The sequence below is a fragment of the Triticum urartu genome, chromosome 1A (assembly GCF_056163025.1).
Source record: "Triticum urartu cultivar PI428250 chromosome 1A, HENAU_Tu73, whole genome shotgun sequence".
Taxonomy (NCBI): domain Eukaryota; kingdom Viridiplantae; phylum Streptophyta; class Magnoliopsida; order Poales; family Poaceae; genus Triticum; species Triticum urartu.
Window position 1 is genome coordinate 589,477,061 of NC_141873.1, and position 16,879 is coordinate 589,493,939.

The following is a 16,879-nucleotide window of genomic DNA, read 5'->3' on the forward strand; positions in this document are numbered from 1 at the left end:
ACGTGGAGGCAAGGCAAGGCAAGGCAAGGAGACCCGGTGCACACAACCTGTTGGATGCAATGTCTCCTGACGAGCGAGCCCCACCTGTTGTTGGAAACGCGTTCAAAGATCAAACGCGCACGCGGCAAAGCGAGTGATTAGTGCTTTCTGCAAAAAAGTTCACTGGAAATACGGTGGCTTTTGCAAATTGCTTCGAGTAGAGGACGAGAGACAATGTAAAAGTGAACACTAAACTTTGCCGCGTTTGAACAGACACGATGATTGATGATAGGTATATATAGCCCCGAGGGGATGCATCGAACAGACGCGATGGTTCGGAGAGACGCCAGCGAACAGTCGCATCCCTCGTGCATTGGCAAGAAACAAGGAAGATTCTCCTTAATTATTAACACATGGATTAATTAAATCTCAACACAACTAATGATTTGCAAACTTAGCAAAATGTGGTGGCTTTGTGCAATTAACTCATTTATGCGCCTACATCTTAACTATTAAATGTTCTGGGGTTATATGTCCCGATGGATGCTACGATTTAAGTGTTTTTACCTGAAATGAGGACACTAGTTCTCGACTGGTATTGTGCTTAAGGAACAAGAAAACAAGTGCGAATGACAAGCTGCATAGCAATAGCTTGAACTTGTTCTTGTATCATACTCGGACAAGCACTCCCTGAAACAGCCATTGCCAAATATAATACAGAAATTTAGGTTACCACTGAAATTTAGGCAACCCAGCAAAAAACCATCGCGAAATATACAAGAGAGGGACTGAAGCCCTGCCCTGACGGATTCAGACCTGTGTTATCGGGCAAAAACAAGCCCAGGCTCCTTCATAAAATTTGAAAATTGTACAAGAGTATGACAGGCTGTGTACTTTATTAAAAACAAACAGAAAACCTATGTGGCTAGCATAGTGTTACCACATAAAACTGCCCACGAGGGAACATGGCAGTGCACCCGAACAACATGGCAAGACACAGCTTTTAAACAAGCTTAGCATTGCAGCAACTAAAAATCTTTTCGAAACAAGCTTAGCATGTAGCACGTTCAGCATAACTGCAAATTTAGCACCACCAGGCTAGATGTTTGCAAGGGGAAACATAGAACACAAACAGACCATCCATGAGCAAATTTCGACAAGCAAAAGCAGCCTCGAGACCATCCTTGAGCTACTTCACAGGAAAACCTGTCCTTGAGCTAATATACACATGCAAAACACCCCAGGGTCGAAATCCCCCCAGGTTGAGTGCTCAGAGTATCTGTGTTTAGTGTGAACACTAATACCACAGCTGTACAAAATTAGTCTAGGGTTTGCGGACATCTACACCATACAGAACCTTAGCAATTGAACACTTCTGTCTTCAGTGACTTGTATTGCCTACCATCAGCAATTCAGAAACGCTACCCCCAACTGCTTCAGCATGAAGCTTCCTCCAACCTGAGAGCAAAAATAGAGAAACTGAAAGGATTAGTACAGGCAGGATCTATGGTCTCTGTATGTGTACTACGTCAAACACCAAATAGTATTGGTGCCTGAAAACATCTGTATGCAAAGACATCATCAATTAACAAAGCAGCATGTTCTAAAACTTTTGATGCTTAAGCAATATGAACCCAGCAGCACATTTGTACAAGCATATAATTTAGACTCAAATCATTATATAAAATTATGTGTTCTGAAAGCATGCTAATAACCAGAAAACAAAAAGCACCGACCTAAGGAAACGAAAATGACAAACCAACCCGAGGATATCTCCAAAAATCCTTTAAATCAACCTCCGATGCAAAATGAAGACTGCCCTTGCCAGCGAACTTCTTAGAGATAAGAGCATTGACAGTTTTATCATTACCAATACGCCCTTTGATATTCAATGTGGGGTCAAAAGTGTGACCAATTCCGCCAATCAATTTCCATTGATTGGTCAGATAGCTATAGCTAGCCAGGCCACCTAATACAGTGCTTGTATTGAGAATATTGCTGCAGAAAGTATAATCAAACTGAACAGGTTGTTTACTGCAAAAAAAACACAATAAGGTAAAATTCACATTCAGCATTGCACAGTGAAATATCAGAATAGGAAGAAAACAAAGAGATGATACAATAGTTTTACACCCTTCGGACAAGTTTATTAAAGATGAAATATTAGATAACTACAGTAATAGCCAGAAAACAAAGAGATGATAGTTTCACACCCTCCGGACAAGTTTATTAAAGATCAGACGCTCATTAAAGAGTGAGATACTGTAAGAACAAATAGCTACAAAAGTAAAAACAGTAATGGAAAGGAATTGGACATAACCATATTGAAGACACAACTTACAAAGTTAGGCCAGCACTGAACAATTCAGCACGGACTGACAACCCAGCAGAAACACTGAACCATGACTTGGACTCGTTTATTTTCAATTGGCCCCCAAAAGCAAGGCTGTCAACACCTCCCAAACAGATATCCTGCAGGCCACATAAGCTCGAAACAGATATGCAAGGCATCCTTTCGTTGTTCAAACCAATGCTAAGAACAGACCCATGATAAGGTTGATGTAGCTGGAATTCAACCTACATTCCCAAGATAAAAGCATGAAAAATCTTAAACAAACCTATATAGTAAGATGCTATTAAAAAACTCAAACTTACTTTTGCTTTTTTAAGAGAGTAGGGCAGATATAACATTGTATTCACATCAGGACCAACAATCTTCTCCACCAATAACTGTGCAGAATTAGGCTGGTAAAAAAAAGTTTTATCAATCAAACACAAAAATTCAAACAAAAAAATTTTTTGAACCAGCTGGAGATGACTCACTTACATCTTCCATATCAGGAATGTCATTGACAGCCACATCATGTTCTGGGTCATTTACAGGAACATCTTCAAGGGGATCGATAACAGAAGCTTTGAAACACATGAAGGAGCCATCATTCTTGAAACTCAACATCAATATCTTCACCAATTTTTGGCTAGTTGTAAATTCACTGCCACATATCAGAGACTGGAATAAAGTATTAAGCATGTTAGAGCGATGAAACTATAACAAAATAACAAAAAAGAAATAGTAGCAGGTCCAAATAGTACTCACAGATTTACGACCAGAATTCCAAACATGGTTTTGTAGGTAAAAAGGATCCCTGATCAGTTCTGAATCAAAATAGAATATCAATACACATTCAAAAACAAAATAAGTGCTGAAAATATTAAGTGAAATAGGTCATTTACCTAATGCCTCTTTCCCGACATCATGAAAATATCCTGGGCCATCAGATTTAGATACACGGTACGCAGCTCCTACAATTTACAGTTTCAGTAAAGATCACTGACATTTACAGAGCAGCTACAAACAGCAAGTTAAGACAACAGACTGCAGTTTGTATTGCGCTAACAGAACAGCTAAATAGCAAGTTATGAAAGATTTGTTTATTACCAGTAATGGTTATAACAGAATGGAATGAACCACCAAAAGCTATAATCTTGTCTGGTAGAGAACTAAAGTCTGGTAGTTTCAGTCTCTTCTTCAATCCATTCAATGTAAAAATGCGGGTTCCATTTCGAGAGACGGCCCTTGAAGTACACTTGCCCAGCTCATCTATTTTGAAAACCAGGTCCCGTGCACAGTCTGGGGCAATCAGATTTCTTCTAACAGCATCATGAATGAAAGCCTTGATTTCCTGGGTGGATTGTTGAATAACCTTCACGTGCTCCGCATTGTTTGGCATTATCTCCCCCCTCACACTGGTACCCTGACTGATTTGAGGACTTTCACATGCATTCCTAGACGCAGCACCTAGAACAATTGCCGATATGGTCTTCAAGCCTGGGCCACTGGAAGACTCCTGAGTAACTGGTGGGACAGTATCTTGGCACCCGTATTCATCCTCGACATCCTCAGCAGAAGAACCTAATGCAGATTTCACTTCATTAAGAACACATTCAAGGTAGTTGTTTATCCTTTCAAATTCAGACCTGTTGAAGAGGGAAAAACAACTTTACAGGTCAAGAAATGGACCAGAAAAAACACAAACAGTTACATAGTGACAGAAAAACAACAAATACAGAGCATATCAGGTAGGCACCACATGCAAATTATAGTTTGAACAGGTTTTAGACCATCAGCCTATAATGACAAAATATATCAGATAAGAAGAAACCAGAGTAGAGTACAACACTTCCAACCATTTTGGACAATGAACAAAATATTGTGACATCCTTGGTACTTTGGTGGGTTTAAACAAATTCAAGCATGCAAATATATTAAATAATACAGTTAAATAAAAATTACATAGAGACAGCAAAACACTGAATACAGAGTATTTTAGATGGACTAGTTGGAGATGGGCACCAGATGAGAACTGCTGTTATAGAAATCTTCTGAAAATGGAATATCAAATAGGAGTATAGTATATCAGCAGTAAACAGGGTAGAGCACAGTAGTTTCCAAAGTTGTGGATGATCAAAATACTGTAATTACTAAGACTTCGTTTGTTTACATCCTTTGTTGCCTTGGTGGGCTTTAACAAATTCAACCATGCCAAGTACATTAAATAAACACAGATAAGCTAACAACCTAACGCTTCCCTATGTTAAGGGTTAAATAAAAACAGTGAAGCTAACAACCCTAATGTTCCCTCGGCTTTCCCCAATGTGATCACTACGACAGGTGGGTACTCCTAGCCCTAACCTAGCAGCGTGTTTGGTTCGGTGGAATTTGAGGCAAAAAGAGATTCCTTTGTTTGTTTAGGTGGATTGGGTATTCAACACAGAAGAGCAAGGGGAATTCACGTGTAGAGGTCCCACATATCTAGGTCCCACATATCTATTAACTGTGGGAGGGCTTGTAATTGAGATGGGTTAAGGGAATTAGAGTTAAACTCCCATTCCCCTTCCATTAGTTTGCCAAACAGGCAGTAGGAGTTAAAAAGAAGCTTTAAACAGTACTGCCAGTTATGGCCTAGCAGAGAGGACATCCAGACTCGACCCTAGTTTGAGAAGGTACAGCAGAGAGCACATCCAGATTTCAAACCGCAGACAAATAGCAGGTGTCAGGATTTTGGAGGTTATAGGATTTACCTTGAGAGGTACCCCTCAGAGGTGACAACAACCCCCAACAACGGATCAACAGTTCCCTGCTTCAATGCACCAGAAGAATGTTGGCTCAATGTGAAAGCATGCCTCAATGGACCAGAAGGGTCGCCATGGGACTTGATCCCAAGCGCCACCAGCATCCTTGTGTACCAGGGCACTCAGCTTCCATGCCGTGGCCCTCCTTCCCAGATCTGCAAGGAATGGAAGATATCGGATATCGGGGGGGGGGGGGGGGGGGGGGGGATTAGAAGGGTGAAATGGAACAAAAATCGCTCCAGCCATGAAAATTGATAACAAGCTTACATCACAGCAATTCATAAGCATAACAAATGGAGAAGCGCGATGTAAGAAATTATGTAATTCATCACACAGCCTGTCACATAAATGAAACAAAAACACTAGGAGCAATGAAATCCAAGACCAAGTTCTCAATTAAACAGAATATTTCACTACATGTAACATTGCACTTGGAGCAGACCACAATAAGCCAACCACATACAAAACTTTACCTTGTGTAAATGTCAGATTCTCTATCTGGCAATTAAACAGAACAACTGAACCATGATCTGGTTAAACACCTAGTTCGTCCACAGATAAAAACAACAAGAGAACAAGACGTAATGGCAGGAAGAGCACTAGACCTATGATCAAATACAACCCCGAGCTGCATTCTAGTGCAAAGACGACGAGATCCACTAGACATCAGACGAAATGCAACCCCAAGCTGCATTCTAGTGCAAAGACGGCGAGATCCACTAGACATCAGACGAAATGCAACCACAAGCTGGATTATAGTGCAAAAACGGCGAATCCATTAGACATCAGATGAAATGCAACCATGACACGGATTCCAGTGCAGAACCTCGAAATCCACTACACATGAGATGAATCGCTACCAAGTGCTAGATTCTAGTGCAGAACGACGACGACATCATCTCGTTCTCAGATGAAACGCTACCACGTGCTTGATTCTACTGCAAAACGACGAGATCACCAAGGCCATATCCATGGTCTACGGTCAGAAAGCACCAATCCCAGAGTATACCGGCCCACATGGAGCAATATCGTCGAGAAACTGGGCGGGGAAAGGGGTTTCGCGATCTTACCGTCCATGGGTCGAGGTTGGAGCGGCCGGTGGTGGCGTCGGTGGTGCACGGCCCGTCGGACCTCCTCCTCCTCCCGCCTCACCTCCTCCTCCCTCACCAGGGTTACCTTCTCCCGCCATTGGAGGCATCCTGCGAATTCAAGCGGGTAAGACGAAGAGAAACAGGGCACCAAATCCGGGACGAGGAGGGGAAGAGGCGGCACCTTCGCCTGGCGCAGGCGGCGTTGGAGGAGAGGGGCGGCGGAGGGGAGGGGGAGGGGCTCGCCGACGGGTGCGAAATGGGGACGGGGAGGCGGTGGCAGGTGGGCGTCTAAAACCCCAGCGCACTGGGTGGGCGAGGAGGCGGCCGAGTGTTTCGCAGGCAGGATGCGGCCCTCCATTGGGCTGACGGCACGCCTGGGCCGGCTGCCAGCGGCCCACTAACGGAGAGGTGGCCCAAGACGCGCGTGCGCCTGCATTACACAGAGGATGAACCCATCAGCCATCAGGTTACTGAAAAATCCCCATCTGTTCCAAATTCAGATGAATTCATCATACAAAAAGGACAGACCCGAGTGGATCTTGACACGCTGGGTTATGCGTAATCCCCTTGGGCAAAGAATGGATCTGCAAAAATTCCATGGGTCAGTCAGTACAGAGGAAACCGATGAAGTTTGGATCGGTGAGGCGGTAGATCGAGCCAAGATCCGTCTTCTTCTCCGTCCACGGTGCGGCCGGACGAAGGTCTCCCATGGCCGGAGTTGTTGCTGTTGTGTGCTTGAGAGAGAGAGAGAGAGAGAGAGAGACGAGGGGGCGGCTCGGGTAGGGTTGGTGGAGGGGAAAGAGGGCAGGCACCGAGCGAGCTTATATAGGGCCAGGCAGCTGCGCAGATTCAGCTGAGCCGCAGCTGATTCAGTAGCCTCCTCACTCCCTGGCCCACGCGCCAGCGAGAGACGCTTGCGATATGACCGCCGCGGTTTCCTCCTCCTCCTCCTTTTTCTCCGGGACAGAAACGATTTACTTACCCATTGGTAATTAATTAAATTAATTAACGCGGCGATTGCAATTTCGATTTCGAGTAGTAACTGACCGGTAGAAACGCTCGCGTCCTCTCCTCGTCTCCTCGTAATCGTCGGATCGGGCTTGCCTGCTCCCTTCCCGTGCTCCCATCCATGCTCTCATCTCATCCAACGACTGTCTTTTTTTCTTTTTTTTTTCTAATCTAATCATCTCCCCCTTTAATTTTAAGGGGGTGAGGCCGGGTCTTATTTTGTTTTAATCAAATCAAGCCACGTATGTGGGAACACGGATGGGCACACAGGAGGGGAGCAGGCAAGTCTCGTCCGTAATCGTCGACGCTGCCTTCCTCACTCCCTGGCCCACGCGCCAGCGAGAGAGATTTCTACGTGGCCGCTGCAACAATTACTGGAGTACATGATTGTTTTTGGCAGGCGTTAAACCCGCGGTTTCCATTTCCTAATTTACTGTTGACCTCGTCACTTTCCTCTTCCACGGAGAGGGAGGGAGAGAGAGAGGGGCGCGCGCGTCCGTTTCCGCTACTATAGCTCAACCTGGGAAGTTTGCCCCTTCCAGCTCAAGGCCGCCGCTGTACAACGCAGGTGACGCACCCCAGCCAAGCCACATACGGGCATACGGACAAACGAACAGATCGTTTTCCTCTCGTCCCTGTTTTCCTCTCGCCCCTGGCGGCTGGAACCCTAGCCGCCGCCAGGGGAGGCCAATCTTCCAACGCCGCTCTCCGACGGCTCCCCTCCATCAGCGACCTCTGTCGTCGGTGGTGAAGGAAGCCGCCGGATCCACGCGTGTGGATCGTTTTTACTCTCGTAGTCTAGGTTTTTAGGTTGTTCATCGTCTTTGCTTCGGCGGAGACGATGACAACGCTGAATAAAGATTCTTCGGATCCTTCCCTGACGAGGCCATCGGTCCTATGGTTGGGGATAGATTTGGAAACCAGACTGTTCAAGCAAGGATGGCGTGGCGGCAGCGGCATCCTCGTGGTGGAACTGTGTCCTCGGGCTCCGCCGTTGCGACGGCGTTTGCTCCAGCGTCGGCGCGGAGCTTGGGAGGTAGTCCAGGAGCGGATGCAGATTGTGGTCTGCATCGACGACATCTGGAAGACAGAGCATGTGCTGGGCTCGTGGTTCGTGGATGGCAGATATGGTTTCCTCCTTCGGCGTTTTAGTCGTGGTGGGGTGCTAGATCTGGAGTTCGATGGCGTGTCCGGGGTGTTGCCCTGGTCTGATTCGTTCAACGGTAAAGGCTTCACTTTTGGTGAGCCACCTTGGAGGTCCGCAAAGCTGCATATCAGCGATGGAGCCGCGTCGAGCTCGGGTGAGAAGGTGATTCGTCATTCTTTTCTTCGGTGGCTACTGTGGTGATGCCGGAGGCAGGTGACGGGCGTTGGTGTCAAGCTAAGAGATGTTCTGCTATCTTTTCAGTTTTATCATGTCGGTCTTTATGTGACTTGTACTTTGTTCTTTATGATATGAATGAGACACATATTACCATGCAAAAAAAAAAACATACGGGCATACAGCAAGCGGTAGAAAGGTGGTGGTACTACTACTATCACGTCACAGGATCTAGATAGCCTCCTCCCCTCAGGAAAAAAAAGAGATCTAGATAGCCTGCTGGAAATTGTGAGGCCAACTCCAACGCGTCCAAGTGTTCCAAAAAAAAACTCCAACGCGCCCACACGGTCTGCCCGAATTTTGTCCAGTAAATATTTTCTTGCACAAGTAGAGCTAGTTTATGCCTCTCAAGTCTCAACCATAGTTCATGCCAGCATATGTGTCAACAGCCGGTATACATGTCAGCCTACAAAAAAACACCTCTCTGCCATAGTTCGTGGTGGTATACGTGTCAGCAACCAATATACATGTCAGCCTACAAAAAACCGCCTCTCGACTAATTCACCCGTCTGGACCATAGTTCATGCCGACATTCAACCATAAATCATGCTAGCTCGAGCATCTCCTTTTGGTTCTTGAACCAACAAAACCATCTTCCTTGGGACACTTTGCTCAAGTCGACCGACATGATCTCCACTTCCTTCGAAATTAGCGAGAGCTTCGCCTCGTTTGATTTTGTACGGACAACTCTCTTCTTGATCTCGAGCTTCTTCTTTTGCATGGTCTCCTCGATCTCGAGCTTCTTCTTTTCTATGTCAAAAGTATGTCTTCATTCGCTCTTGGCGCTTTCTCTCCTCCCTTGCTTCCTTTGCGTCATGGACCCCTTCAATGTTTCTTGCAAGGCAAGTGTTGATGCATCACGCTTGTCATCCAATTTGGAGTTGGTCTTCCCCCTCGATCGCTTCTCACCTTCGCTCTTGGTTCGGCCACCGCTGAAGGTCCCCCACCTTTCTTTTAGGCGACATATCTCTCCTTGAACTTTGGGCACTCGCAAAATCGTCGGCTAACAATAGGGTCAAGGTGAATGACTTGTTTGTATTTTGGGCCTTGAAAGTTTCCAAAGTTTGAAAAACGTACAAATGAGGATGAAAGCAAGATGATTCAGATGCGTAGGACAATGGCAAGTGCTCATATGAACAAGCGAGAAATTGTATGCCGTGTCTTTGACGCCAAGTACACTCACGGGCCGACTGGTGATGTTCTCAAGGGGGGCATAAAACTTGTTGGATGAAGGACCACCTCTTTTCGACTGAAACATCACCACGGTTGCTCCCAAACTTGTGAGGCTCAAACTTGAGACACTCATGGAAGTGTGTATGGAACCTCTTCCAAAACGGTGTTCCTTTTTTTGCTCGGCACCGGTCTTGGGATCTTGTCCAATTTACATCCAAGCTTCGCAACTCAACATGTCCTCATCCATCGTGCATCCTCCCGTCCTCGCACTTTGCCGCCTCCTTTGTGCATTGGCTTGATGAGATTAGCTCGTCATGAAACAATGGCTAGTCGTCGATGTCGACACCATCTTCCTCTTCTTCACCTTGGGTTTCTTGGTCATTGTTGTCATGGGTGTCATCTTGGCCATGGCCATCGGTGTCTTCTTGGACGTGCCCGTCAGTGTCTTCTTGGTTGTGGTCGTCGGTGTACTGGCCGTCACAGTCTTGTCTCTAAGTCTCGTCATCATCATACTCTTGGCCACCTCGTTGATCATCTCATTCATGTAGTCGTTGTAGTAGGCCGGTTCGTCCGTTGACGAGGCCTGACAGGTTTCCCGCGCACTTTTTTCAGAGACATTGGAACTTGTTTGGTGATGACGTGACATGCATTGTGTTGCAGGTCTTAAATGGAGATGACTCGTCGGAGGAAATTAACAGAATATTCATCGTTTTAATCCCAAAGATAGCTAGTCCAATAAATTTAGGGCAGTTTCGCCCGATCAGCCTTTGTAATGCGATACACAAAATCGCTTTAAAGGTTCTTGCCAATCGACTGAAAATTATTCTTCCGGATGTTTTTTTAGAAAAGGAGGATGACCCCCCGGCCTCTGCATCTGGGAGATGCATACGGCCACTTTTTTATTGATTCCATCATGAGTTGTGTTACATCAGTTTCTTTCTCAGTTTTATTTAATGGGGAAAAACTAGATGATTTCAGGCCAACAAGGGGACTTCGCCAGGGTGATCCAATATCACCTTATCTCTTTATTTTAGCAGTGGAAGGGTTATCTTGTTTGCTAAAAGCAATGAAGCTAGTGGTCATGTTGGAGGGCTTCAAGTTACACCGCTTGCGTCGAGTGTAAATCATTTGTTGTTCGTAGATGATAGCTTAGTTTTCTTCGGTTCTTTTAGCAGCGGAAGGGTTATCATGTTTGCTAAAAGCAAATGAAGCTAGTGGTCATGTTGGAGGCTTCAAGTTGCAACGCTTGCGCCGAGTGTAAATCATTTGTTGTTCTAAGAATAACAAATGATAGCCTATTTTCTTCGCTGCAACACTCGCCCAAGCAGAGAATGTGAAAAGAGTTCTAAAATCTTATTGCGATGCTTCGGGACAAAGAATCAATAATGAGAAATCCTCTATCTTATTTAGTAAGGGGTGCCCGAACAGGTGAAGGAAATAATTAAAGTAGTGATGCAGGTTCCTAACGAGACACTTTCAGAAAAGTATTTTGGTTTGCCAACTGCTGTGGGTAGCTCAAGGAATGGAACTTTCAAGTTTCTAAAGGACATATTATGGGCAAGAATTCAAGGATGGATAGGAAAGTGTTTATCGACGGCGGGAAAGGAGGTGCTAGTCAAAGCAGATGCACTGGCAATCCCTACCTTTTCAATGTCTTGTTTTAAGTTACCTCATGGATTATGTGATCATTTGAAGGGGATGATTCGCAAATTTTGGTGGGGGGTAAGAACGGAGAGCGGAAAGTGGCTTGGGTTTCATGGTCCGAAATGACACAGCCAAAGAATATGGGGGCCTCGGGTTCAGAAATGTTGAGCTCTTCAACTTAGCAATGTTAGCAAAACAAGCCTGGAGACTGTGGCAATACCAGAGCTCCCTTAGCGGTCAGATTCTAAAGGCGGTCTACTACCCAAACGTAGACCTGCTGGAAGCTGAATTGGGGTCATCACCTAGCCAAGTGTGGCGCGCTATACTGGAGGGAAGAGATGCACTTAAGCCAGGGATGATAAAACGGATTGTTACCGGTGAGAAAACAAGAGTATGGGATGACAATTGGTTGCCTAGAGACTATAGTCTTAGGTTGATTGTGGCAAAAGTAGCGACCCCCCAAGAGATGGTGAGTGAGTTGATCCAATGCGACTAGGTCTTGGAATACTGTTGTCTTGGAGGATCATTTTATTGATATGGACAAGGAGATAATACAGAAAATTCCCATCAACTCAAGGACACTAGATGATTTTTGGGCATGGCATTATAAGAAGCATGGCAATTTCTCGGTTTGATCGGCATACCGGATGCTGGTGAGTATTAAAAAACAACGAGAAGATTGGCTAGAACATAGACCTAGCAACTCTAACACGAGCGAGACCAAAAATCTTGGGTCAACTTGTGGCATATTCGGGTTCCTGCCAAAGTGCGGATGTTCGTATGGAGACTAGCAAAGATGTCTATCCCTACCGGAGAAGTTTGTGTTCACAGAAATATGGCCACGGATGATACTTGCCCAATTTGCAATGCCGCCTCGGATACATGGAGACACACGTTGTTAGATTCTAACATGTCCAGATCGGTATGGGCATTAGCAAATGAGGAAATAGTAGAGCATGTGATCATAAACAAATCAGAAGATGCGCGGATTTGGCTGTTTGATACATTGAAACAAGATGAATTGGCAATGATGCTAGTTACTCTATGGGCTATATGGTGGGCGAGGTGACGGGCAATACATGATGATGAGTTCCAGAATCCTATATCCACACACATTTTCATCACAAAGTACCTATAAGAGATCGAGGTGCCAATGAAATTAAAGAAGGAAACACGGCCAACAGGAGAACCATCAAGGTGCAATGGAAAGTGGATTCCGTCGGAACCTGGGTGGTGTAAAATAAATGTTGACGAAGGGCTGTCGAGAGACGGACGAAGAGGAGAAGCAGCAGCAGTCTTTCGCGATGAGTTCAGACATAATTTGGGGGCTTATGTGGTCGTTCTTGATGGCCAGACAGATCCATCCTGTTTGGAGGCTACAACATGCAATGAAGGCCTTGCACTTGCCCAAGATCTTCATATCAGATCGGTTAAGCTTGCTTTATAGAAGTGGTGATGATTTTACAAAGAAAGGTGAATTGCACTTATTCAGTTATCTTGCAGGGAGTGGAGGAGACAAGTAAGCTCTTTGCTAGATTTAATGTGGCTCATGAGAAAAAGGGAGTCTACACTAGAAGCTCATGGCTTGGCAAACGCGGCATCATCTTTGGGCGCCGGCCGTTATATTTGGCTAGGTTCATTACCTGATATCTGTATTTTACCTTTGGATGTTGTGATTGAATAAAGAACCTATGCCCCTCTCTCACCAAAAAAAAAAAAGATGGACGCGTTGGTGTTGGTCTGACTGGAGCCTGGCCAAATGACATGCGGGCTCCTCCCCTGCACTCTGCCCCACATGTCACACGGCGCGCAAGTGGCCCGAGGAAGCACACGAGTAGGGGTTTGGACTTGGTGCTCGCTAGTGCCTCGCGTCGCGTACGGATCTCGACCTCCCATCTCCTCCTGGAGCTGGAGCTAGAGGTTGTGACGTTAGAGCAATTTTAATGGAGCGACCCAAATGGATGGTGCATTTGTCCGTTTTTTGTCTGTTTGAATCGGCCGCCCGGCGTCCGTTCAGTTTTGTATTCGAGTCGGCAATGCGTTCAACGCGGCGACCCATTTCATGTCCGCATTCAACTTTTAAATAAAAAAGGCCGCGGCCGATTATGCCAGCGGCCATGTCTCATGCCGGCACCATGTCAGCTCCGGCATACAATGCCGGCTTCAGAAAATACCACAGTTCATGCTGGCGCACTCACCAGCCGGCCGGCACACATGCGAGCACACAAAAAATGATGGGACTTGAGTTCGACCACGCCATCGCGGCTCCCGTGGTCATGCCGGCACACCTGCTGGCATACAAAAAAGATGGCCCTCGACGCCATAGATCACGCGTCGTCGAACTTGACCATGTCGGCCTGCATCTTCTCGAACCATGGCATCTTCCTTGGCGACAAGGTGTTGAGATCCACCTTCATGATCTCCACCCTGGTCATCATGCTTGTAAGAGCCACTTCTTTCGCCTTTGTCTTGGCGTTGGCGGCCTCGATCTCTAGCATCTTGGCTTGCTTCTCCGCCTCGAGCTCGAACATCTTGGCTTGCTTCTCGGCGTCAAGATCAAGCCTCCTCCTTTAGATCTCCATGAAAGCATCTATTTGCTCCGCTTAAAACGTCGGCGCTCCTCCCTTGAGTCCTTCTTATTCATCATGCCGTCCACGCTTGCGATCAAGGCGTTGGTGGCCGCATCTCGCTTGTCCTCCTTCTTGGAGTTGGTCTTCCCCCGCGGACGCCCTGGCTCGCCCTCCCCAACATCCTCCATGGCGCCCTTCCCCCCACGTGCCTTGAGTGCGGCATATTGTGCCTTGAACTTCTCTTCGTCCTTGATGACCCGATAGCAATGGGAGAGGTTGAAGCACTTGCCATTGTGTTGAACCTTGAATGCCTCCAAAGCTTAAAATGCCTACAAAATGTTTCCATGCAAGCATATGGGCAAGTGATAGCAAATGAAGACGTAAAAGGATGATCTTGATGGCACAAAAGAGGGCGGCTTGCTTGCTATCATACCATGTCTTGCATGCCGATGCCCCTCACAGGGCGGGCCTTGACGCTCTCAAGGGTGGCGCAAAACTTGTTGCACTCTTGTTAGATCACCCTCCACCGCTTGGAAATGGAGACCCACCCGCGCGTGCTCACAAATTGGTAAGGTGGAAACTTCTTGCGCTCATGAAACTCACGGTGCACACGAGTCCAAAAGGTCGAATGCTTTTGCTCGGCTCCTGTCTTTGGATCTTGTCCAATGTCTTGCCAACACTCGCAAAGAAGCTTGTCCTCGGCAGCTGTTTACGCCTTCGTGCGCTTGCTCTTGCACTTCGGCTTAGGACCGGCGGTTTGGTTGGCGAGCTCGTCCTCGAACAAAGGCTCCACTTCGATGTCGCACTCGTCCTCTTCCTCTAGCCCATAGTCCTTCGGGAACTCGTGGTCGAGGGGGAAGCCGTCCAGGTCGATGCCGACCTGATCACGCATGAAGGCCGCCTGATCAGGATCATAGCCAGCGGCCGGCGTGAACGCCCCGCAGCCGTCCTGACTTTGTGTCTCGTCGGGATCGTAGCCAGCGCCCGGCGCACCACCCTCGAAGATGAGGTTTTGCATGTAGTCCTTGTCGACGGCGGACGACATTTTCTCGAATAGGTTACGGGCGTTAGGGAGCCCGCCAGCCGGCGTCTGTCGCGCGCGTTTCCTCGTGCCGCCGGACGACGAGCCACCGACCACCGGGGTGGCGTTGAGGTCGATGGGCGTGGGCGCGGGCGTGGAAGGAGCAACCACGCTCACGTCGGGTGAGCACTCCCCGGAGAGGCGGGAGGCCTGCAGGTAGACGTGGAAGCCGGGGACCGGGTTGCAAGCCGACGCGCGGGGTGAGTCGGGCAGCACCATCTGAGGAAACGCCGACGAGCCGGTGCTGGCCGCGGCGACGGCGGCTTGGAGGACACTATGCTGGCTAGAGTTTACCCCTAGCATGTAGAGTGCCTCCCTCGTTGCCGCGGCGACGCGGGCGTTGGTGAACTCCTGCTGCGCGGCGGCGACGGCGGCGGCCTGCGCGGCGGCCTCATTCCTCGCGTCCGCGGCGTGCCTCCGACCCTTCCTCTTGGGCGACTCCCTTGCCCGCTATTCGGGCGTCAGCGCCCTCTTCGGCATGGTCGCGGCGGCGGTCTTGCGCGGGGCACGAGACTTGCCTTTCCCGGAGGGGGCGACGGCGCCGGACGAGGCGAGGGAGGCGAGGCCGGCAGCGGCGTCGAGGTCGAGGTCGATGGCGTTCTTCATGGCTGGTTGGGGGGCGGGGCCGCGCGCGGGCGGGAGCGTTTTTGAGGAAAATGAGGGGAAATGTTGGTGGCTGCCACCGATCGGCGGGACCGAGAAAAGGAGTAGGCGCGCGCACGCGTCCGTCTCGTGTCCGCGCCGACGCAAATCCGGCTCAAAATTAGGCCTGAAATGGGTCGCTTACGGACAAAAAACAGACGCGCGTCCGTTTGGGTCGGCGCGTTGGGCCGTCATTTTTGTCCGTGCCGACCCAAACAGACGCGGCGGACGAATTGGAATTGCTCTAAGAAAACGAACCTCACCTAGTACTAGTACAAGACAAGAAATGGAGTAAAATGCATGTAGAACGAACGGCGTCAATACGATCCTGGAAGTTGGAAATACAACAGCGATACATGCGGTCCTCCAACTTGGGCAACTGGTCCTGAGATACGTCTCCGTGTACGTTCGCGTACTGCCGCTGCCACGTCGGCAGACGGACAACTTGGTTGCTTCAATTCCTGGTCAAATTCCCCAATTGCAGCCCCGCGACGCAATCCTCCACGCTCCCGCATCGAGCTCCATAGGCGGTGCCAGCTTGACGGACAGCCCTGTCTCCGCTCTCCGGCGACTGCGGCATTCTCGTCGCCGCCGCTCGCTCGAGCCGCATCATCCTTGGGCCAAGGATTCCGCAGGAGGTGGCGGCCCTGTCTCCTCCCGCCGACGGGCCATGTCCTCGCCTTCCATGGAGGCGCTGGAAACGCGCTACAGTGGGCGCGTGCTGATGGCGTCGGCGCTCGGAGATGGCAGCGATGCGGTGACGCCGGCAGCACTTGTGGCCGCCATCGAGAAGCGTGCGGTGTCCTCCCCTCCGAGGTGGCCACCGAGGTCTTGTGCCCCCCCTGCACGACCCGTGGCCGTCATTCTCGACGCCGGAGCAGTGCACAAGTGTTGCCGCCGGTGGACTTAGTTCACCCCTGTTCTGGCCGGGCAAGGCTGATGGCTCGGGCTAGTTTGCTGTTGTGTAGTGAACTTGTGAGCTGTGTCTTGTTTGTTGAGTGGACATGGCCGTGAGCTGCTGATTGTGTAGTGAGATTCATTGCCGAGTGAGCTTGGTGCTGTGTAGTGAGCTTTATGGGTGTCGTAACTTCAGTACAATTGAAGCAATGTGTTGTGGATTCATACAGTGAAATGTGGTTGCATCAACAATATTTTTGACAACATTTTTCTGAATTTT

General features: G+C 48.3%; 1 protein-coding gene across 1 annotated transcript; it reads right to left on the minus strand.

The window, feature by feature from the left end:
* Positions 1–796: 796 nt before the first annotated feature.
* Positions 797–6,994, minus strand: LOC125533254 (uncharacterized). The gene is made up of 12 exons (XM_087533738.1): positions 6,732–6,994; positions 6,385–6,633; positions 6,183–6,311; positions 5,062–5,267; positions 3,419–3,957; positions 3,214–3,282; positions 3,077–3,135; positions 2,807–2,989; positions 2,635–2,724; positions 2,321–2,556; positions 1,716–2,013; positions 797–1,437 (listed from the first exon to the last, which is right to left on the minus strand). The coding sequence occupies exons 4-11, from the start codon at positions 5,214–5,216 to the stop codon at positions 1,716–1,718; spliced, it is 1,629 nt and encodes a 542-aa protein (XP_087389864.1). The 5' UTR covers positions 5,217–5,267; positions 6,183–6,311; positions 6,385–6,633; positions 6,732–6,994; the 3' UTR covers positions 797–1,437.
* Positions 6,995–16,879: the final 9,885 nt, after the last annotated feature.

What these genes read in the sequence shown, in the direction of transcription:
- LOC125533254 (XM_087533738.1), bottom strand. Translation starts at nt 5,216, where the DNA reads ATGCTGGTGGCGCTTGGGATCAAGTCCCATGGCGACCCTTCTGGTCCA. An exon ending in TTCTGTTATAACCATTACTG is followed by an intron (nt 3,283 to 3,418) that starts GTAATAAACAAA and finishes TGTAAATTGTAG; the next exon opens with GAGCTGCGTACCGTGTATCT. An exon ending in TGTCGGGAAAGAGGCATTAG is followed by an intron (nt 3,136 to 3,213) that starts GTAAATGACCTA and finishes ATTTTGATTCAG; the next exon opens with AACTGATCAGGGATCCTTTT.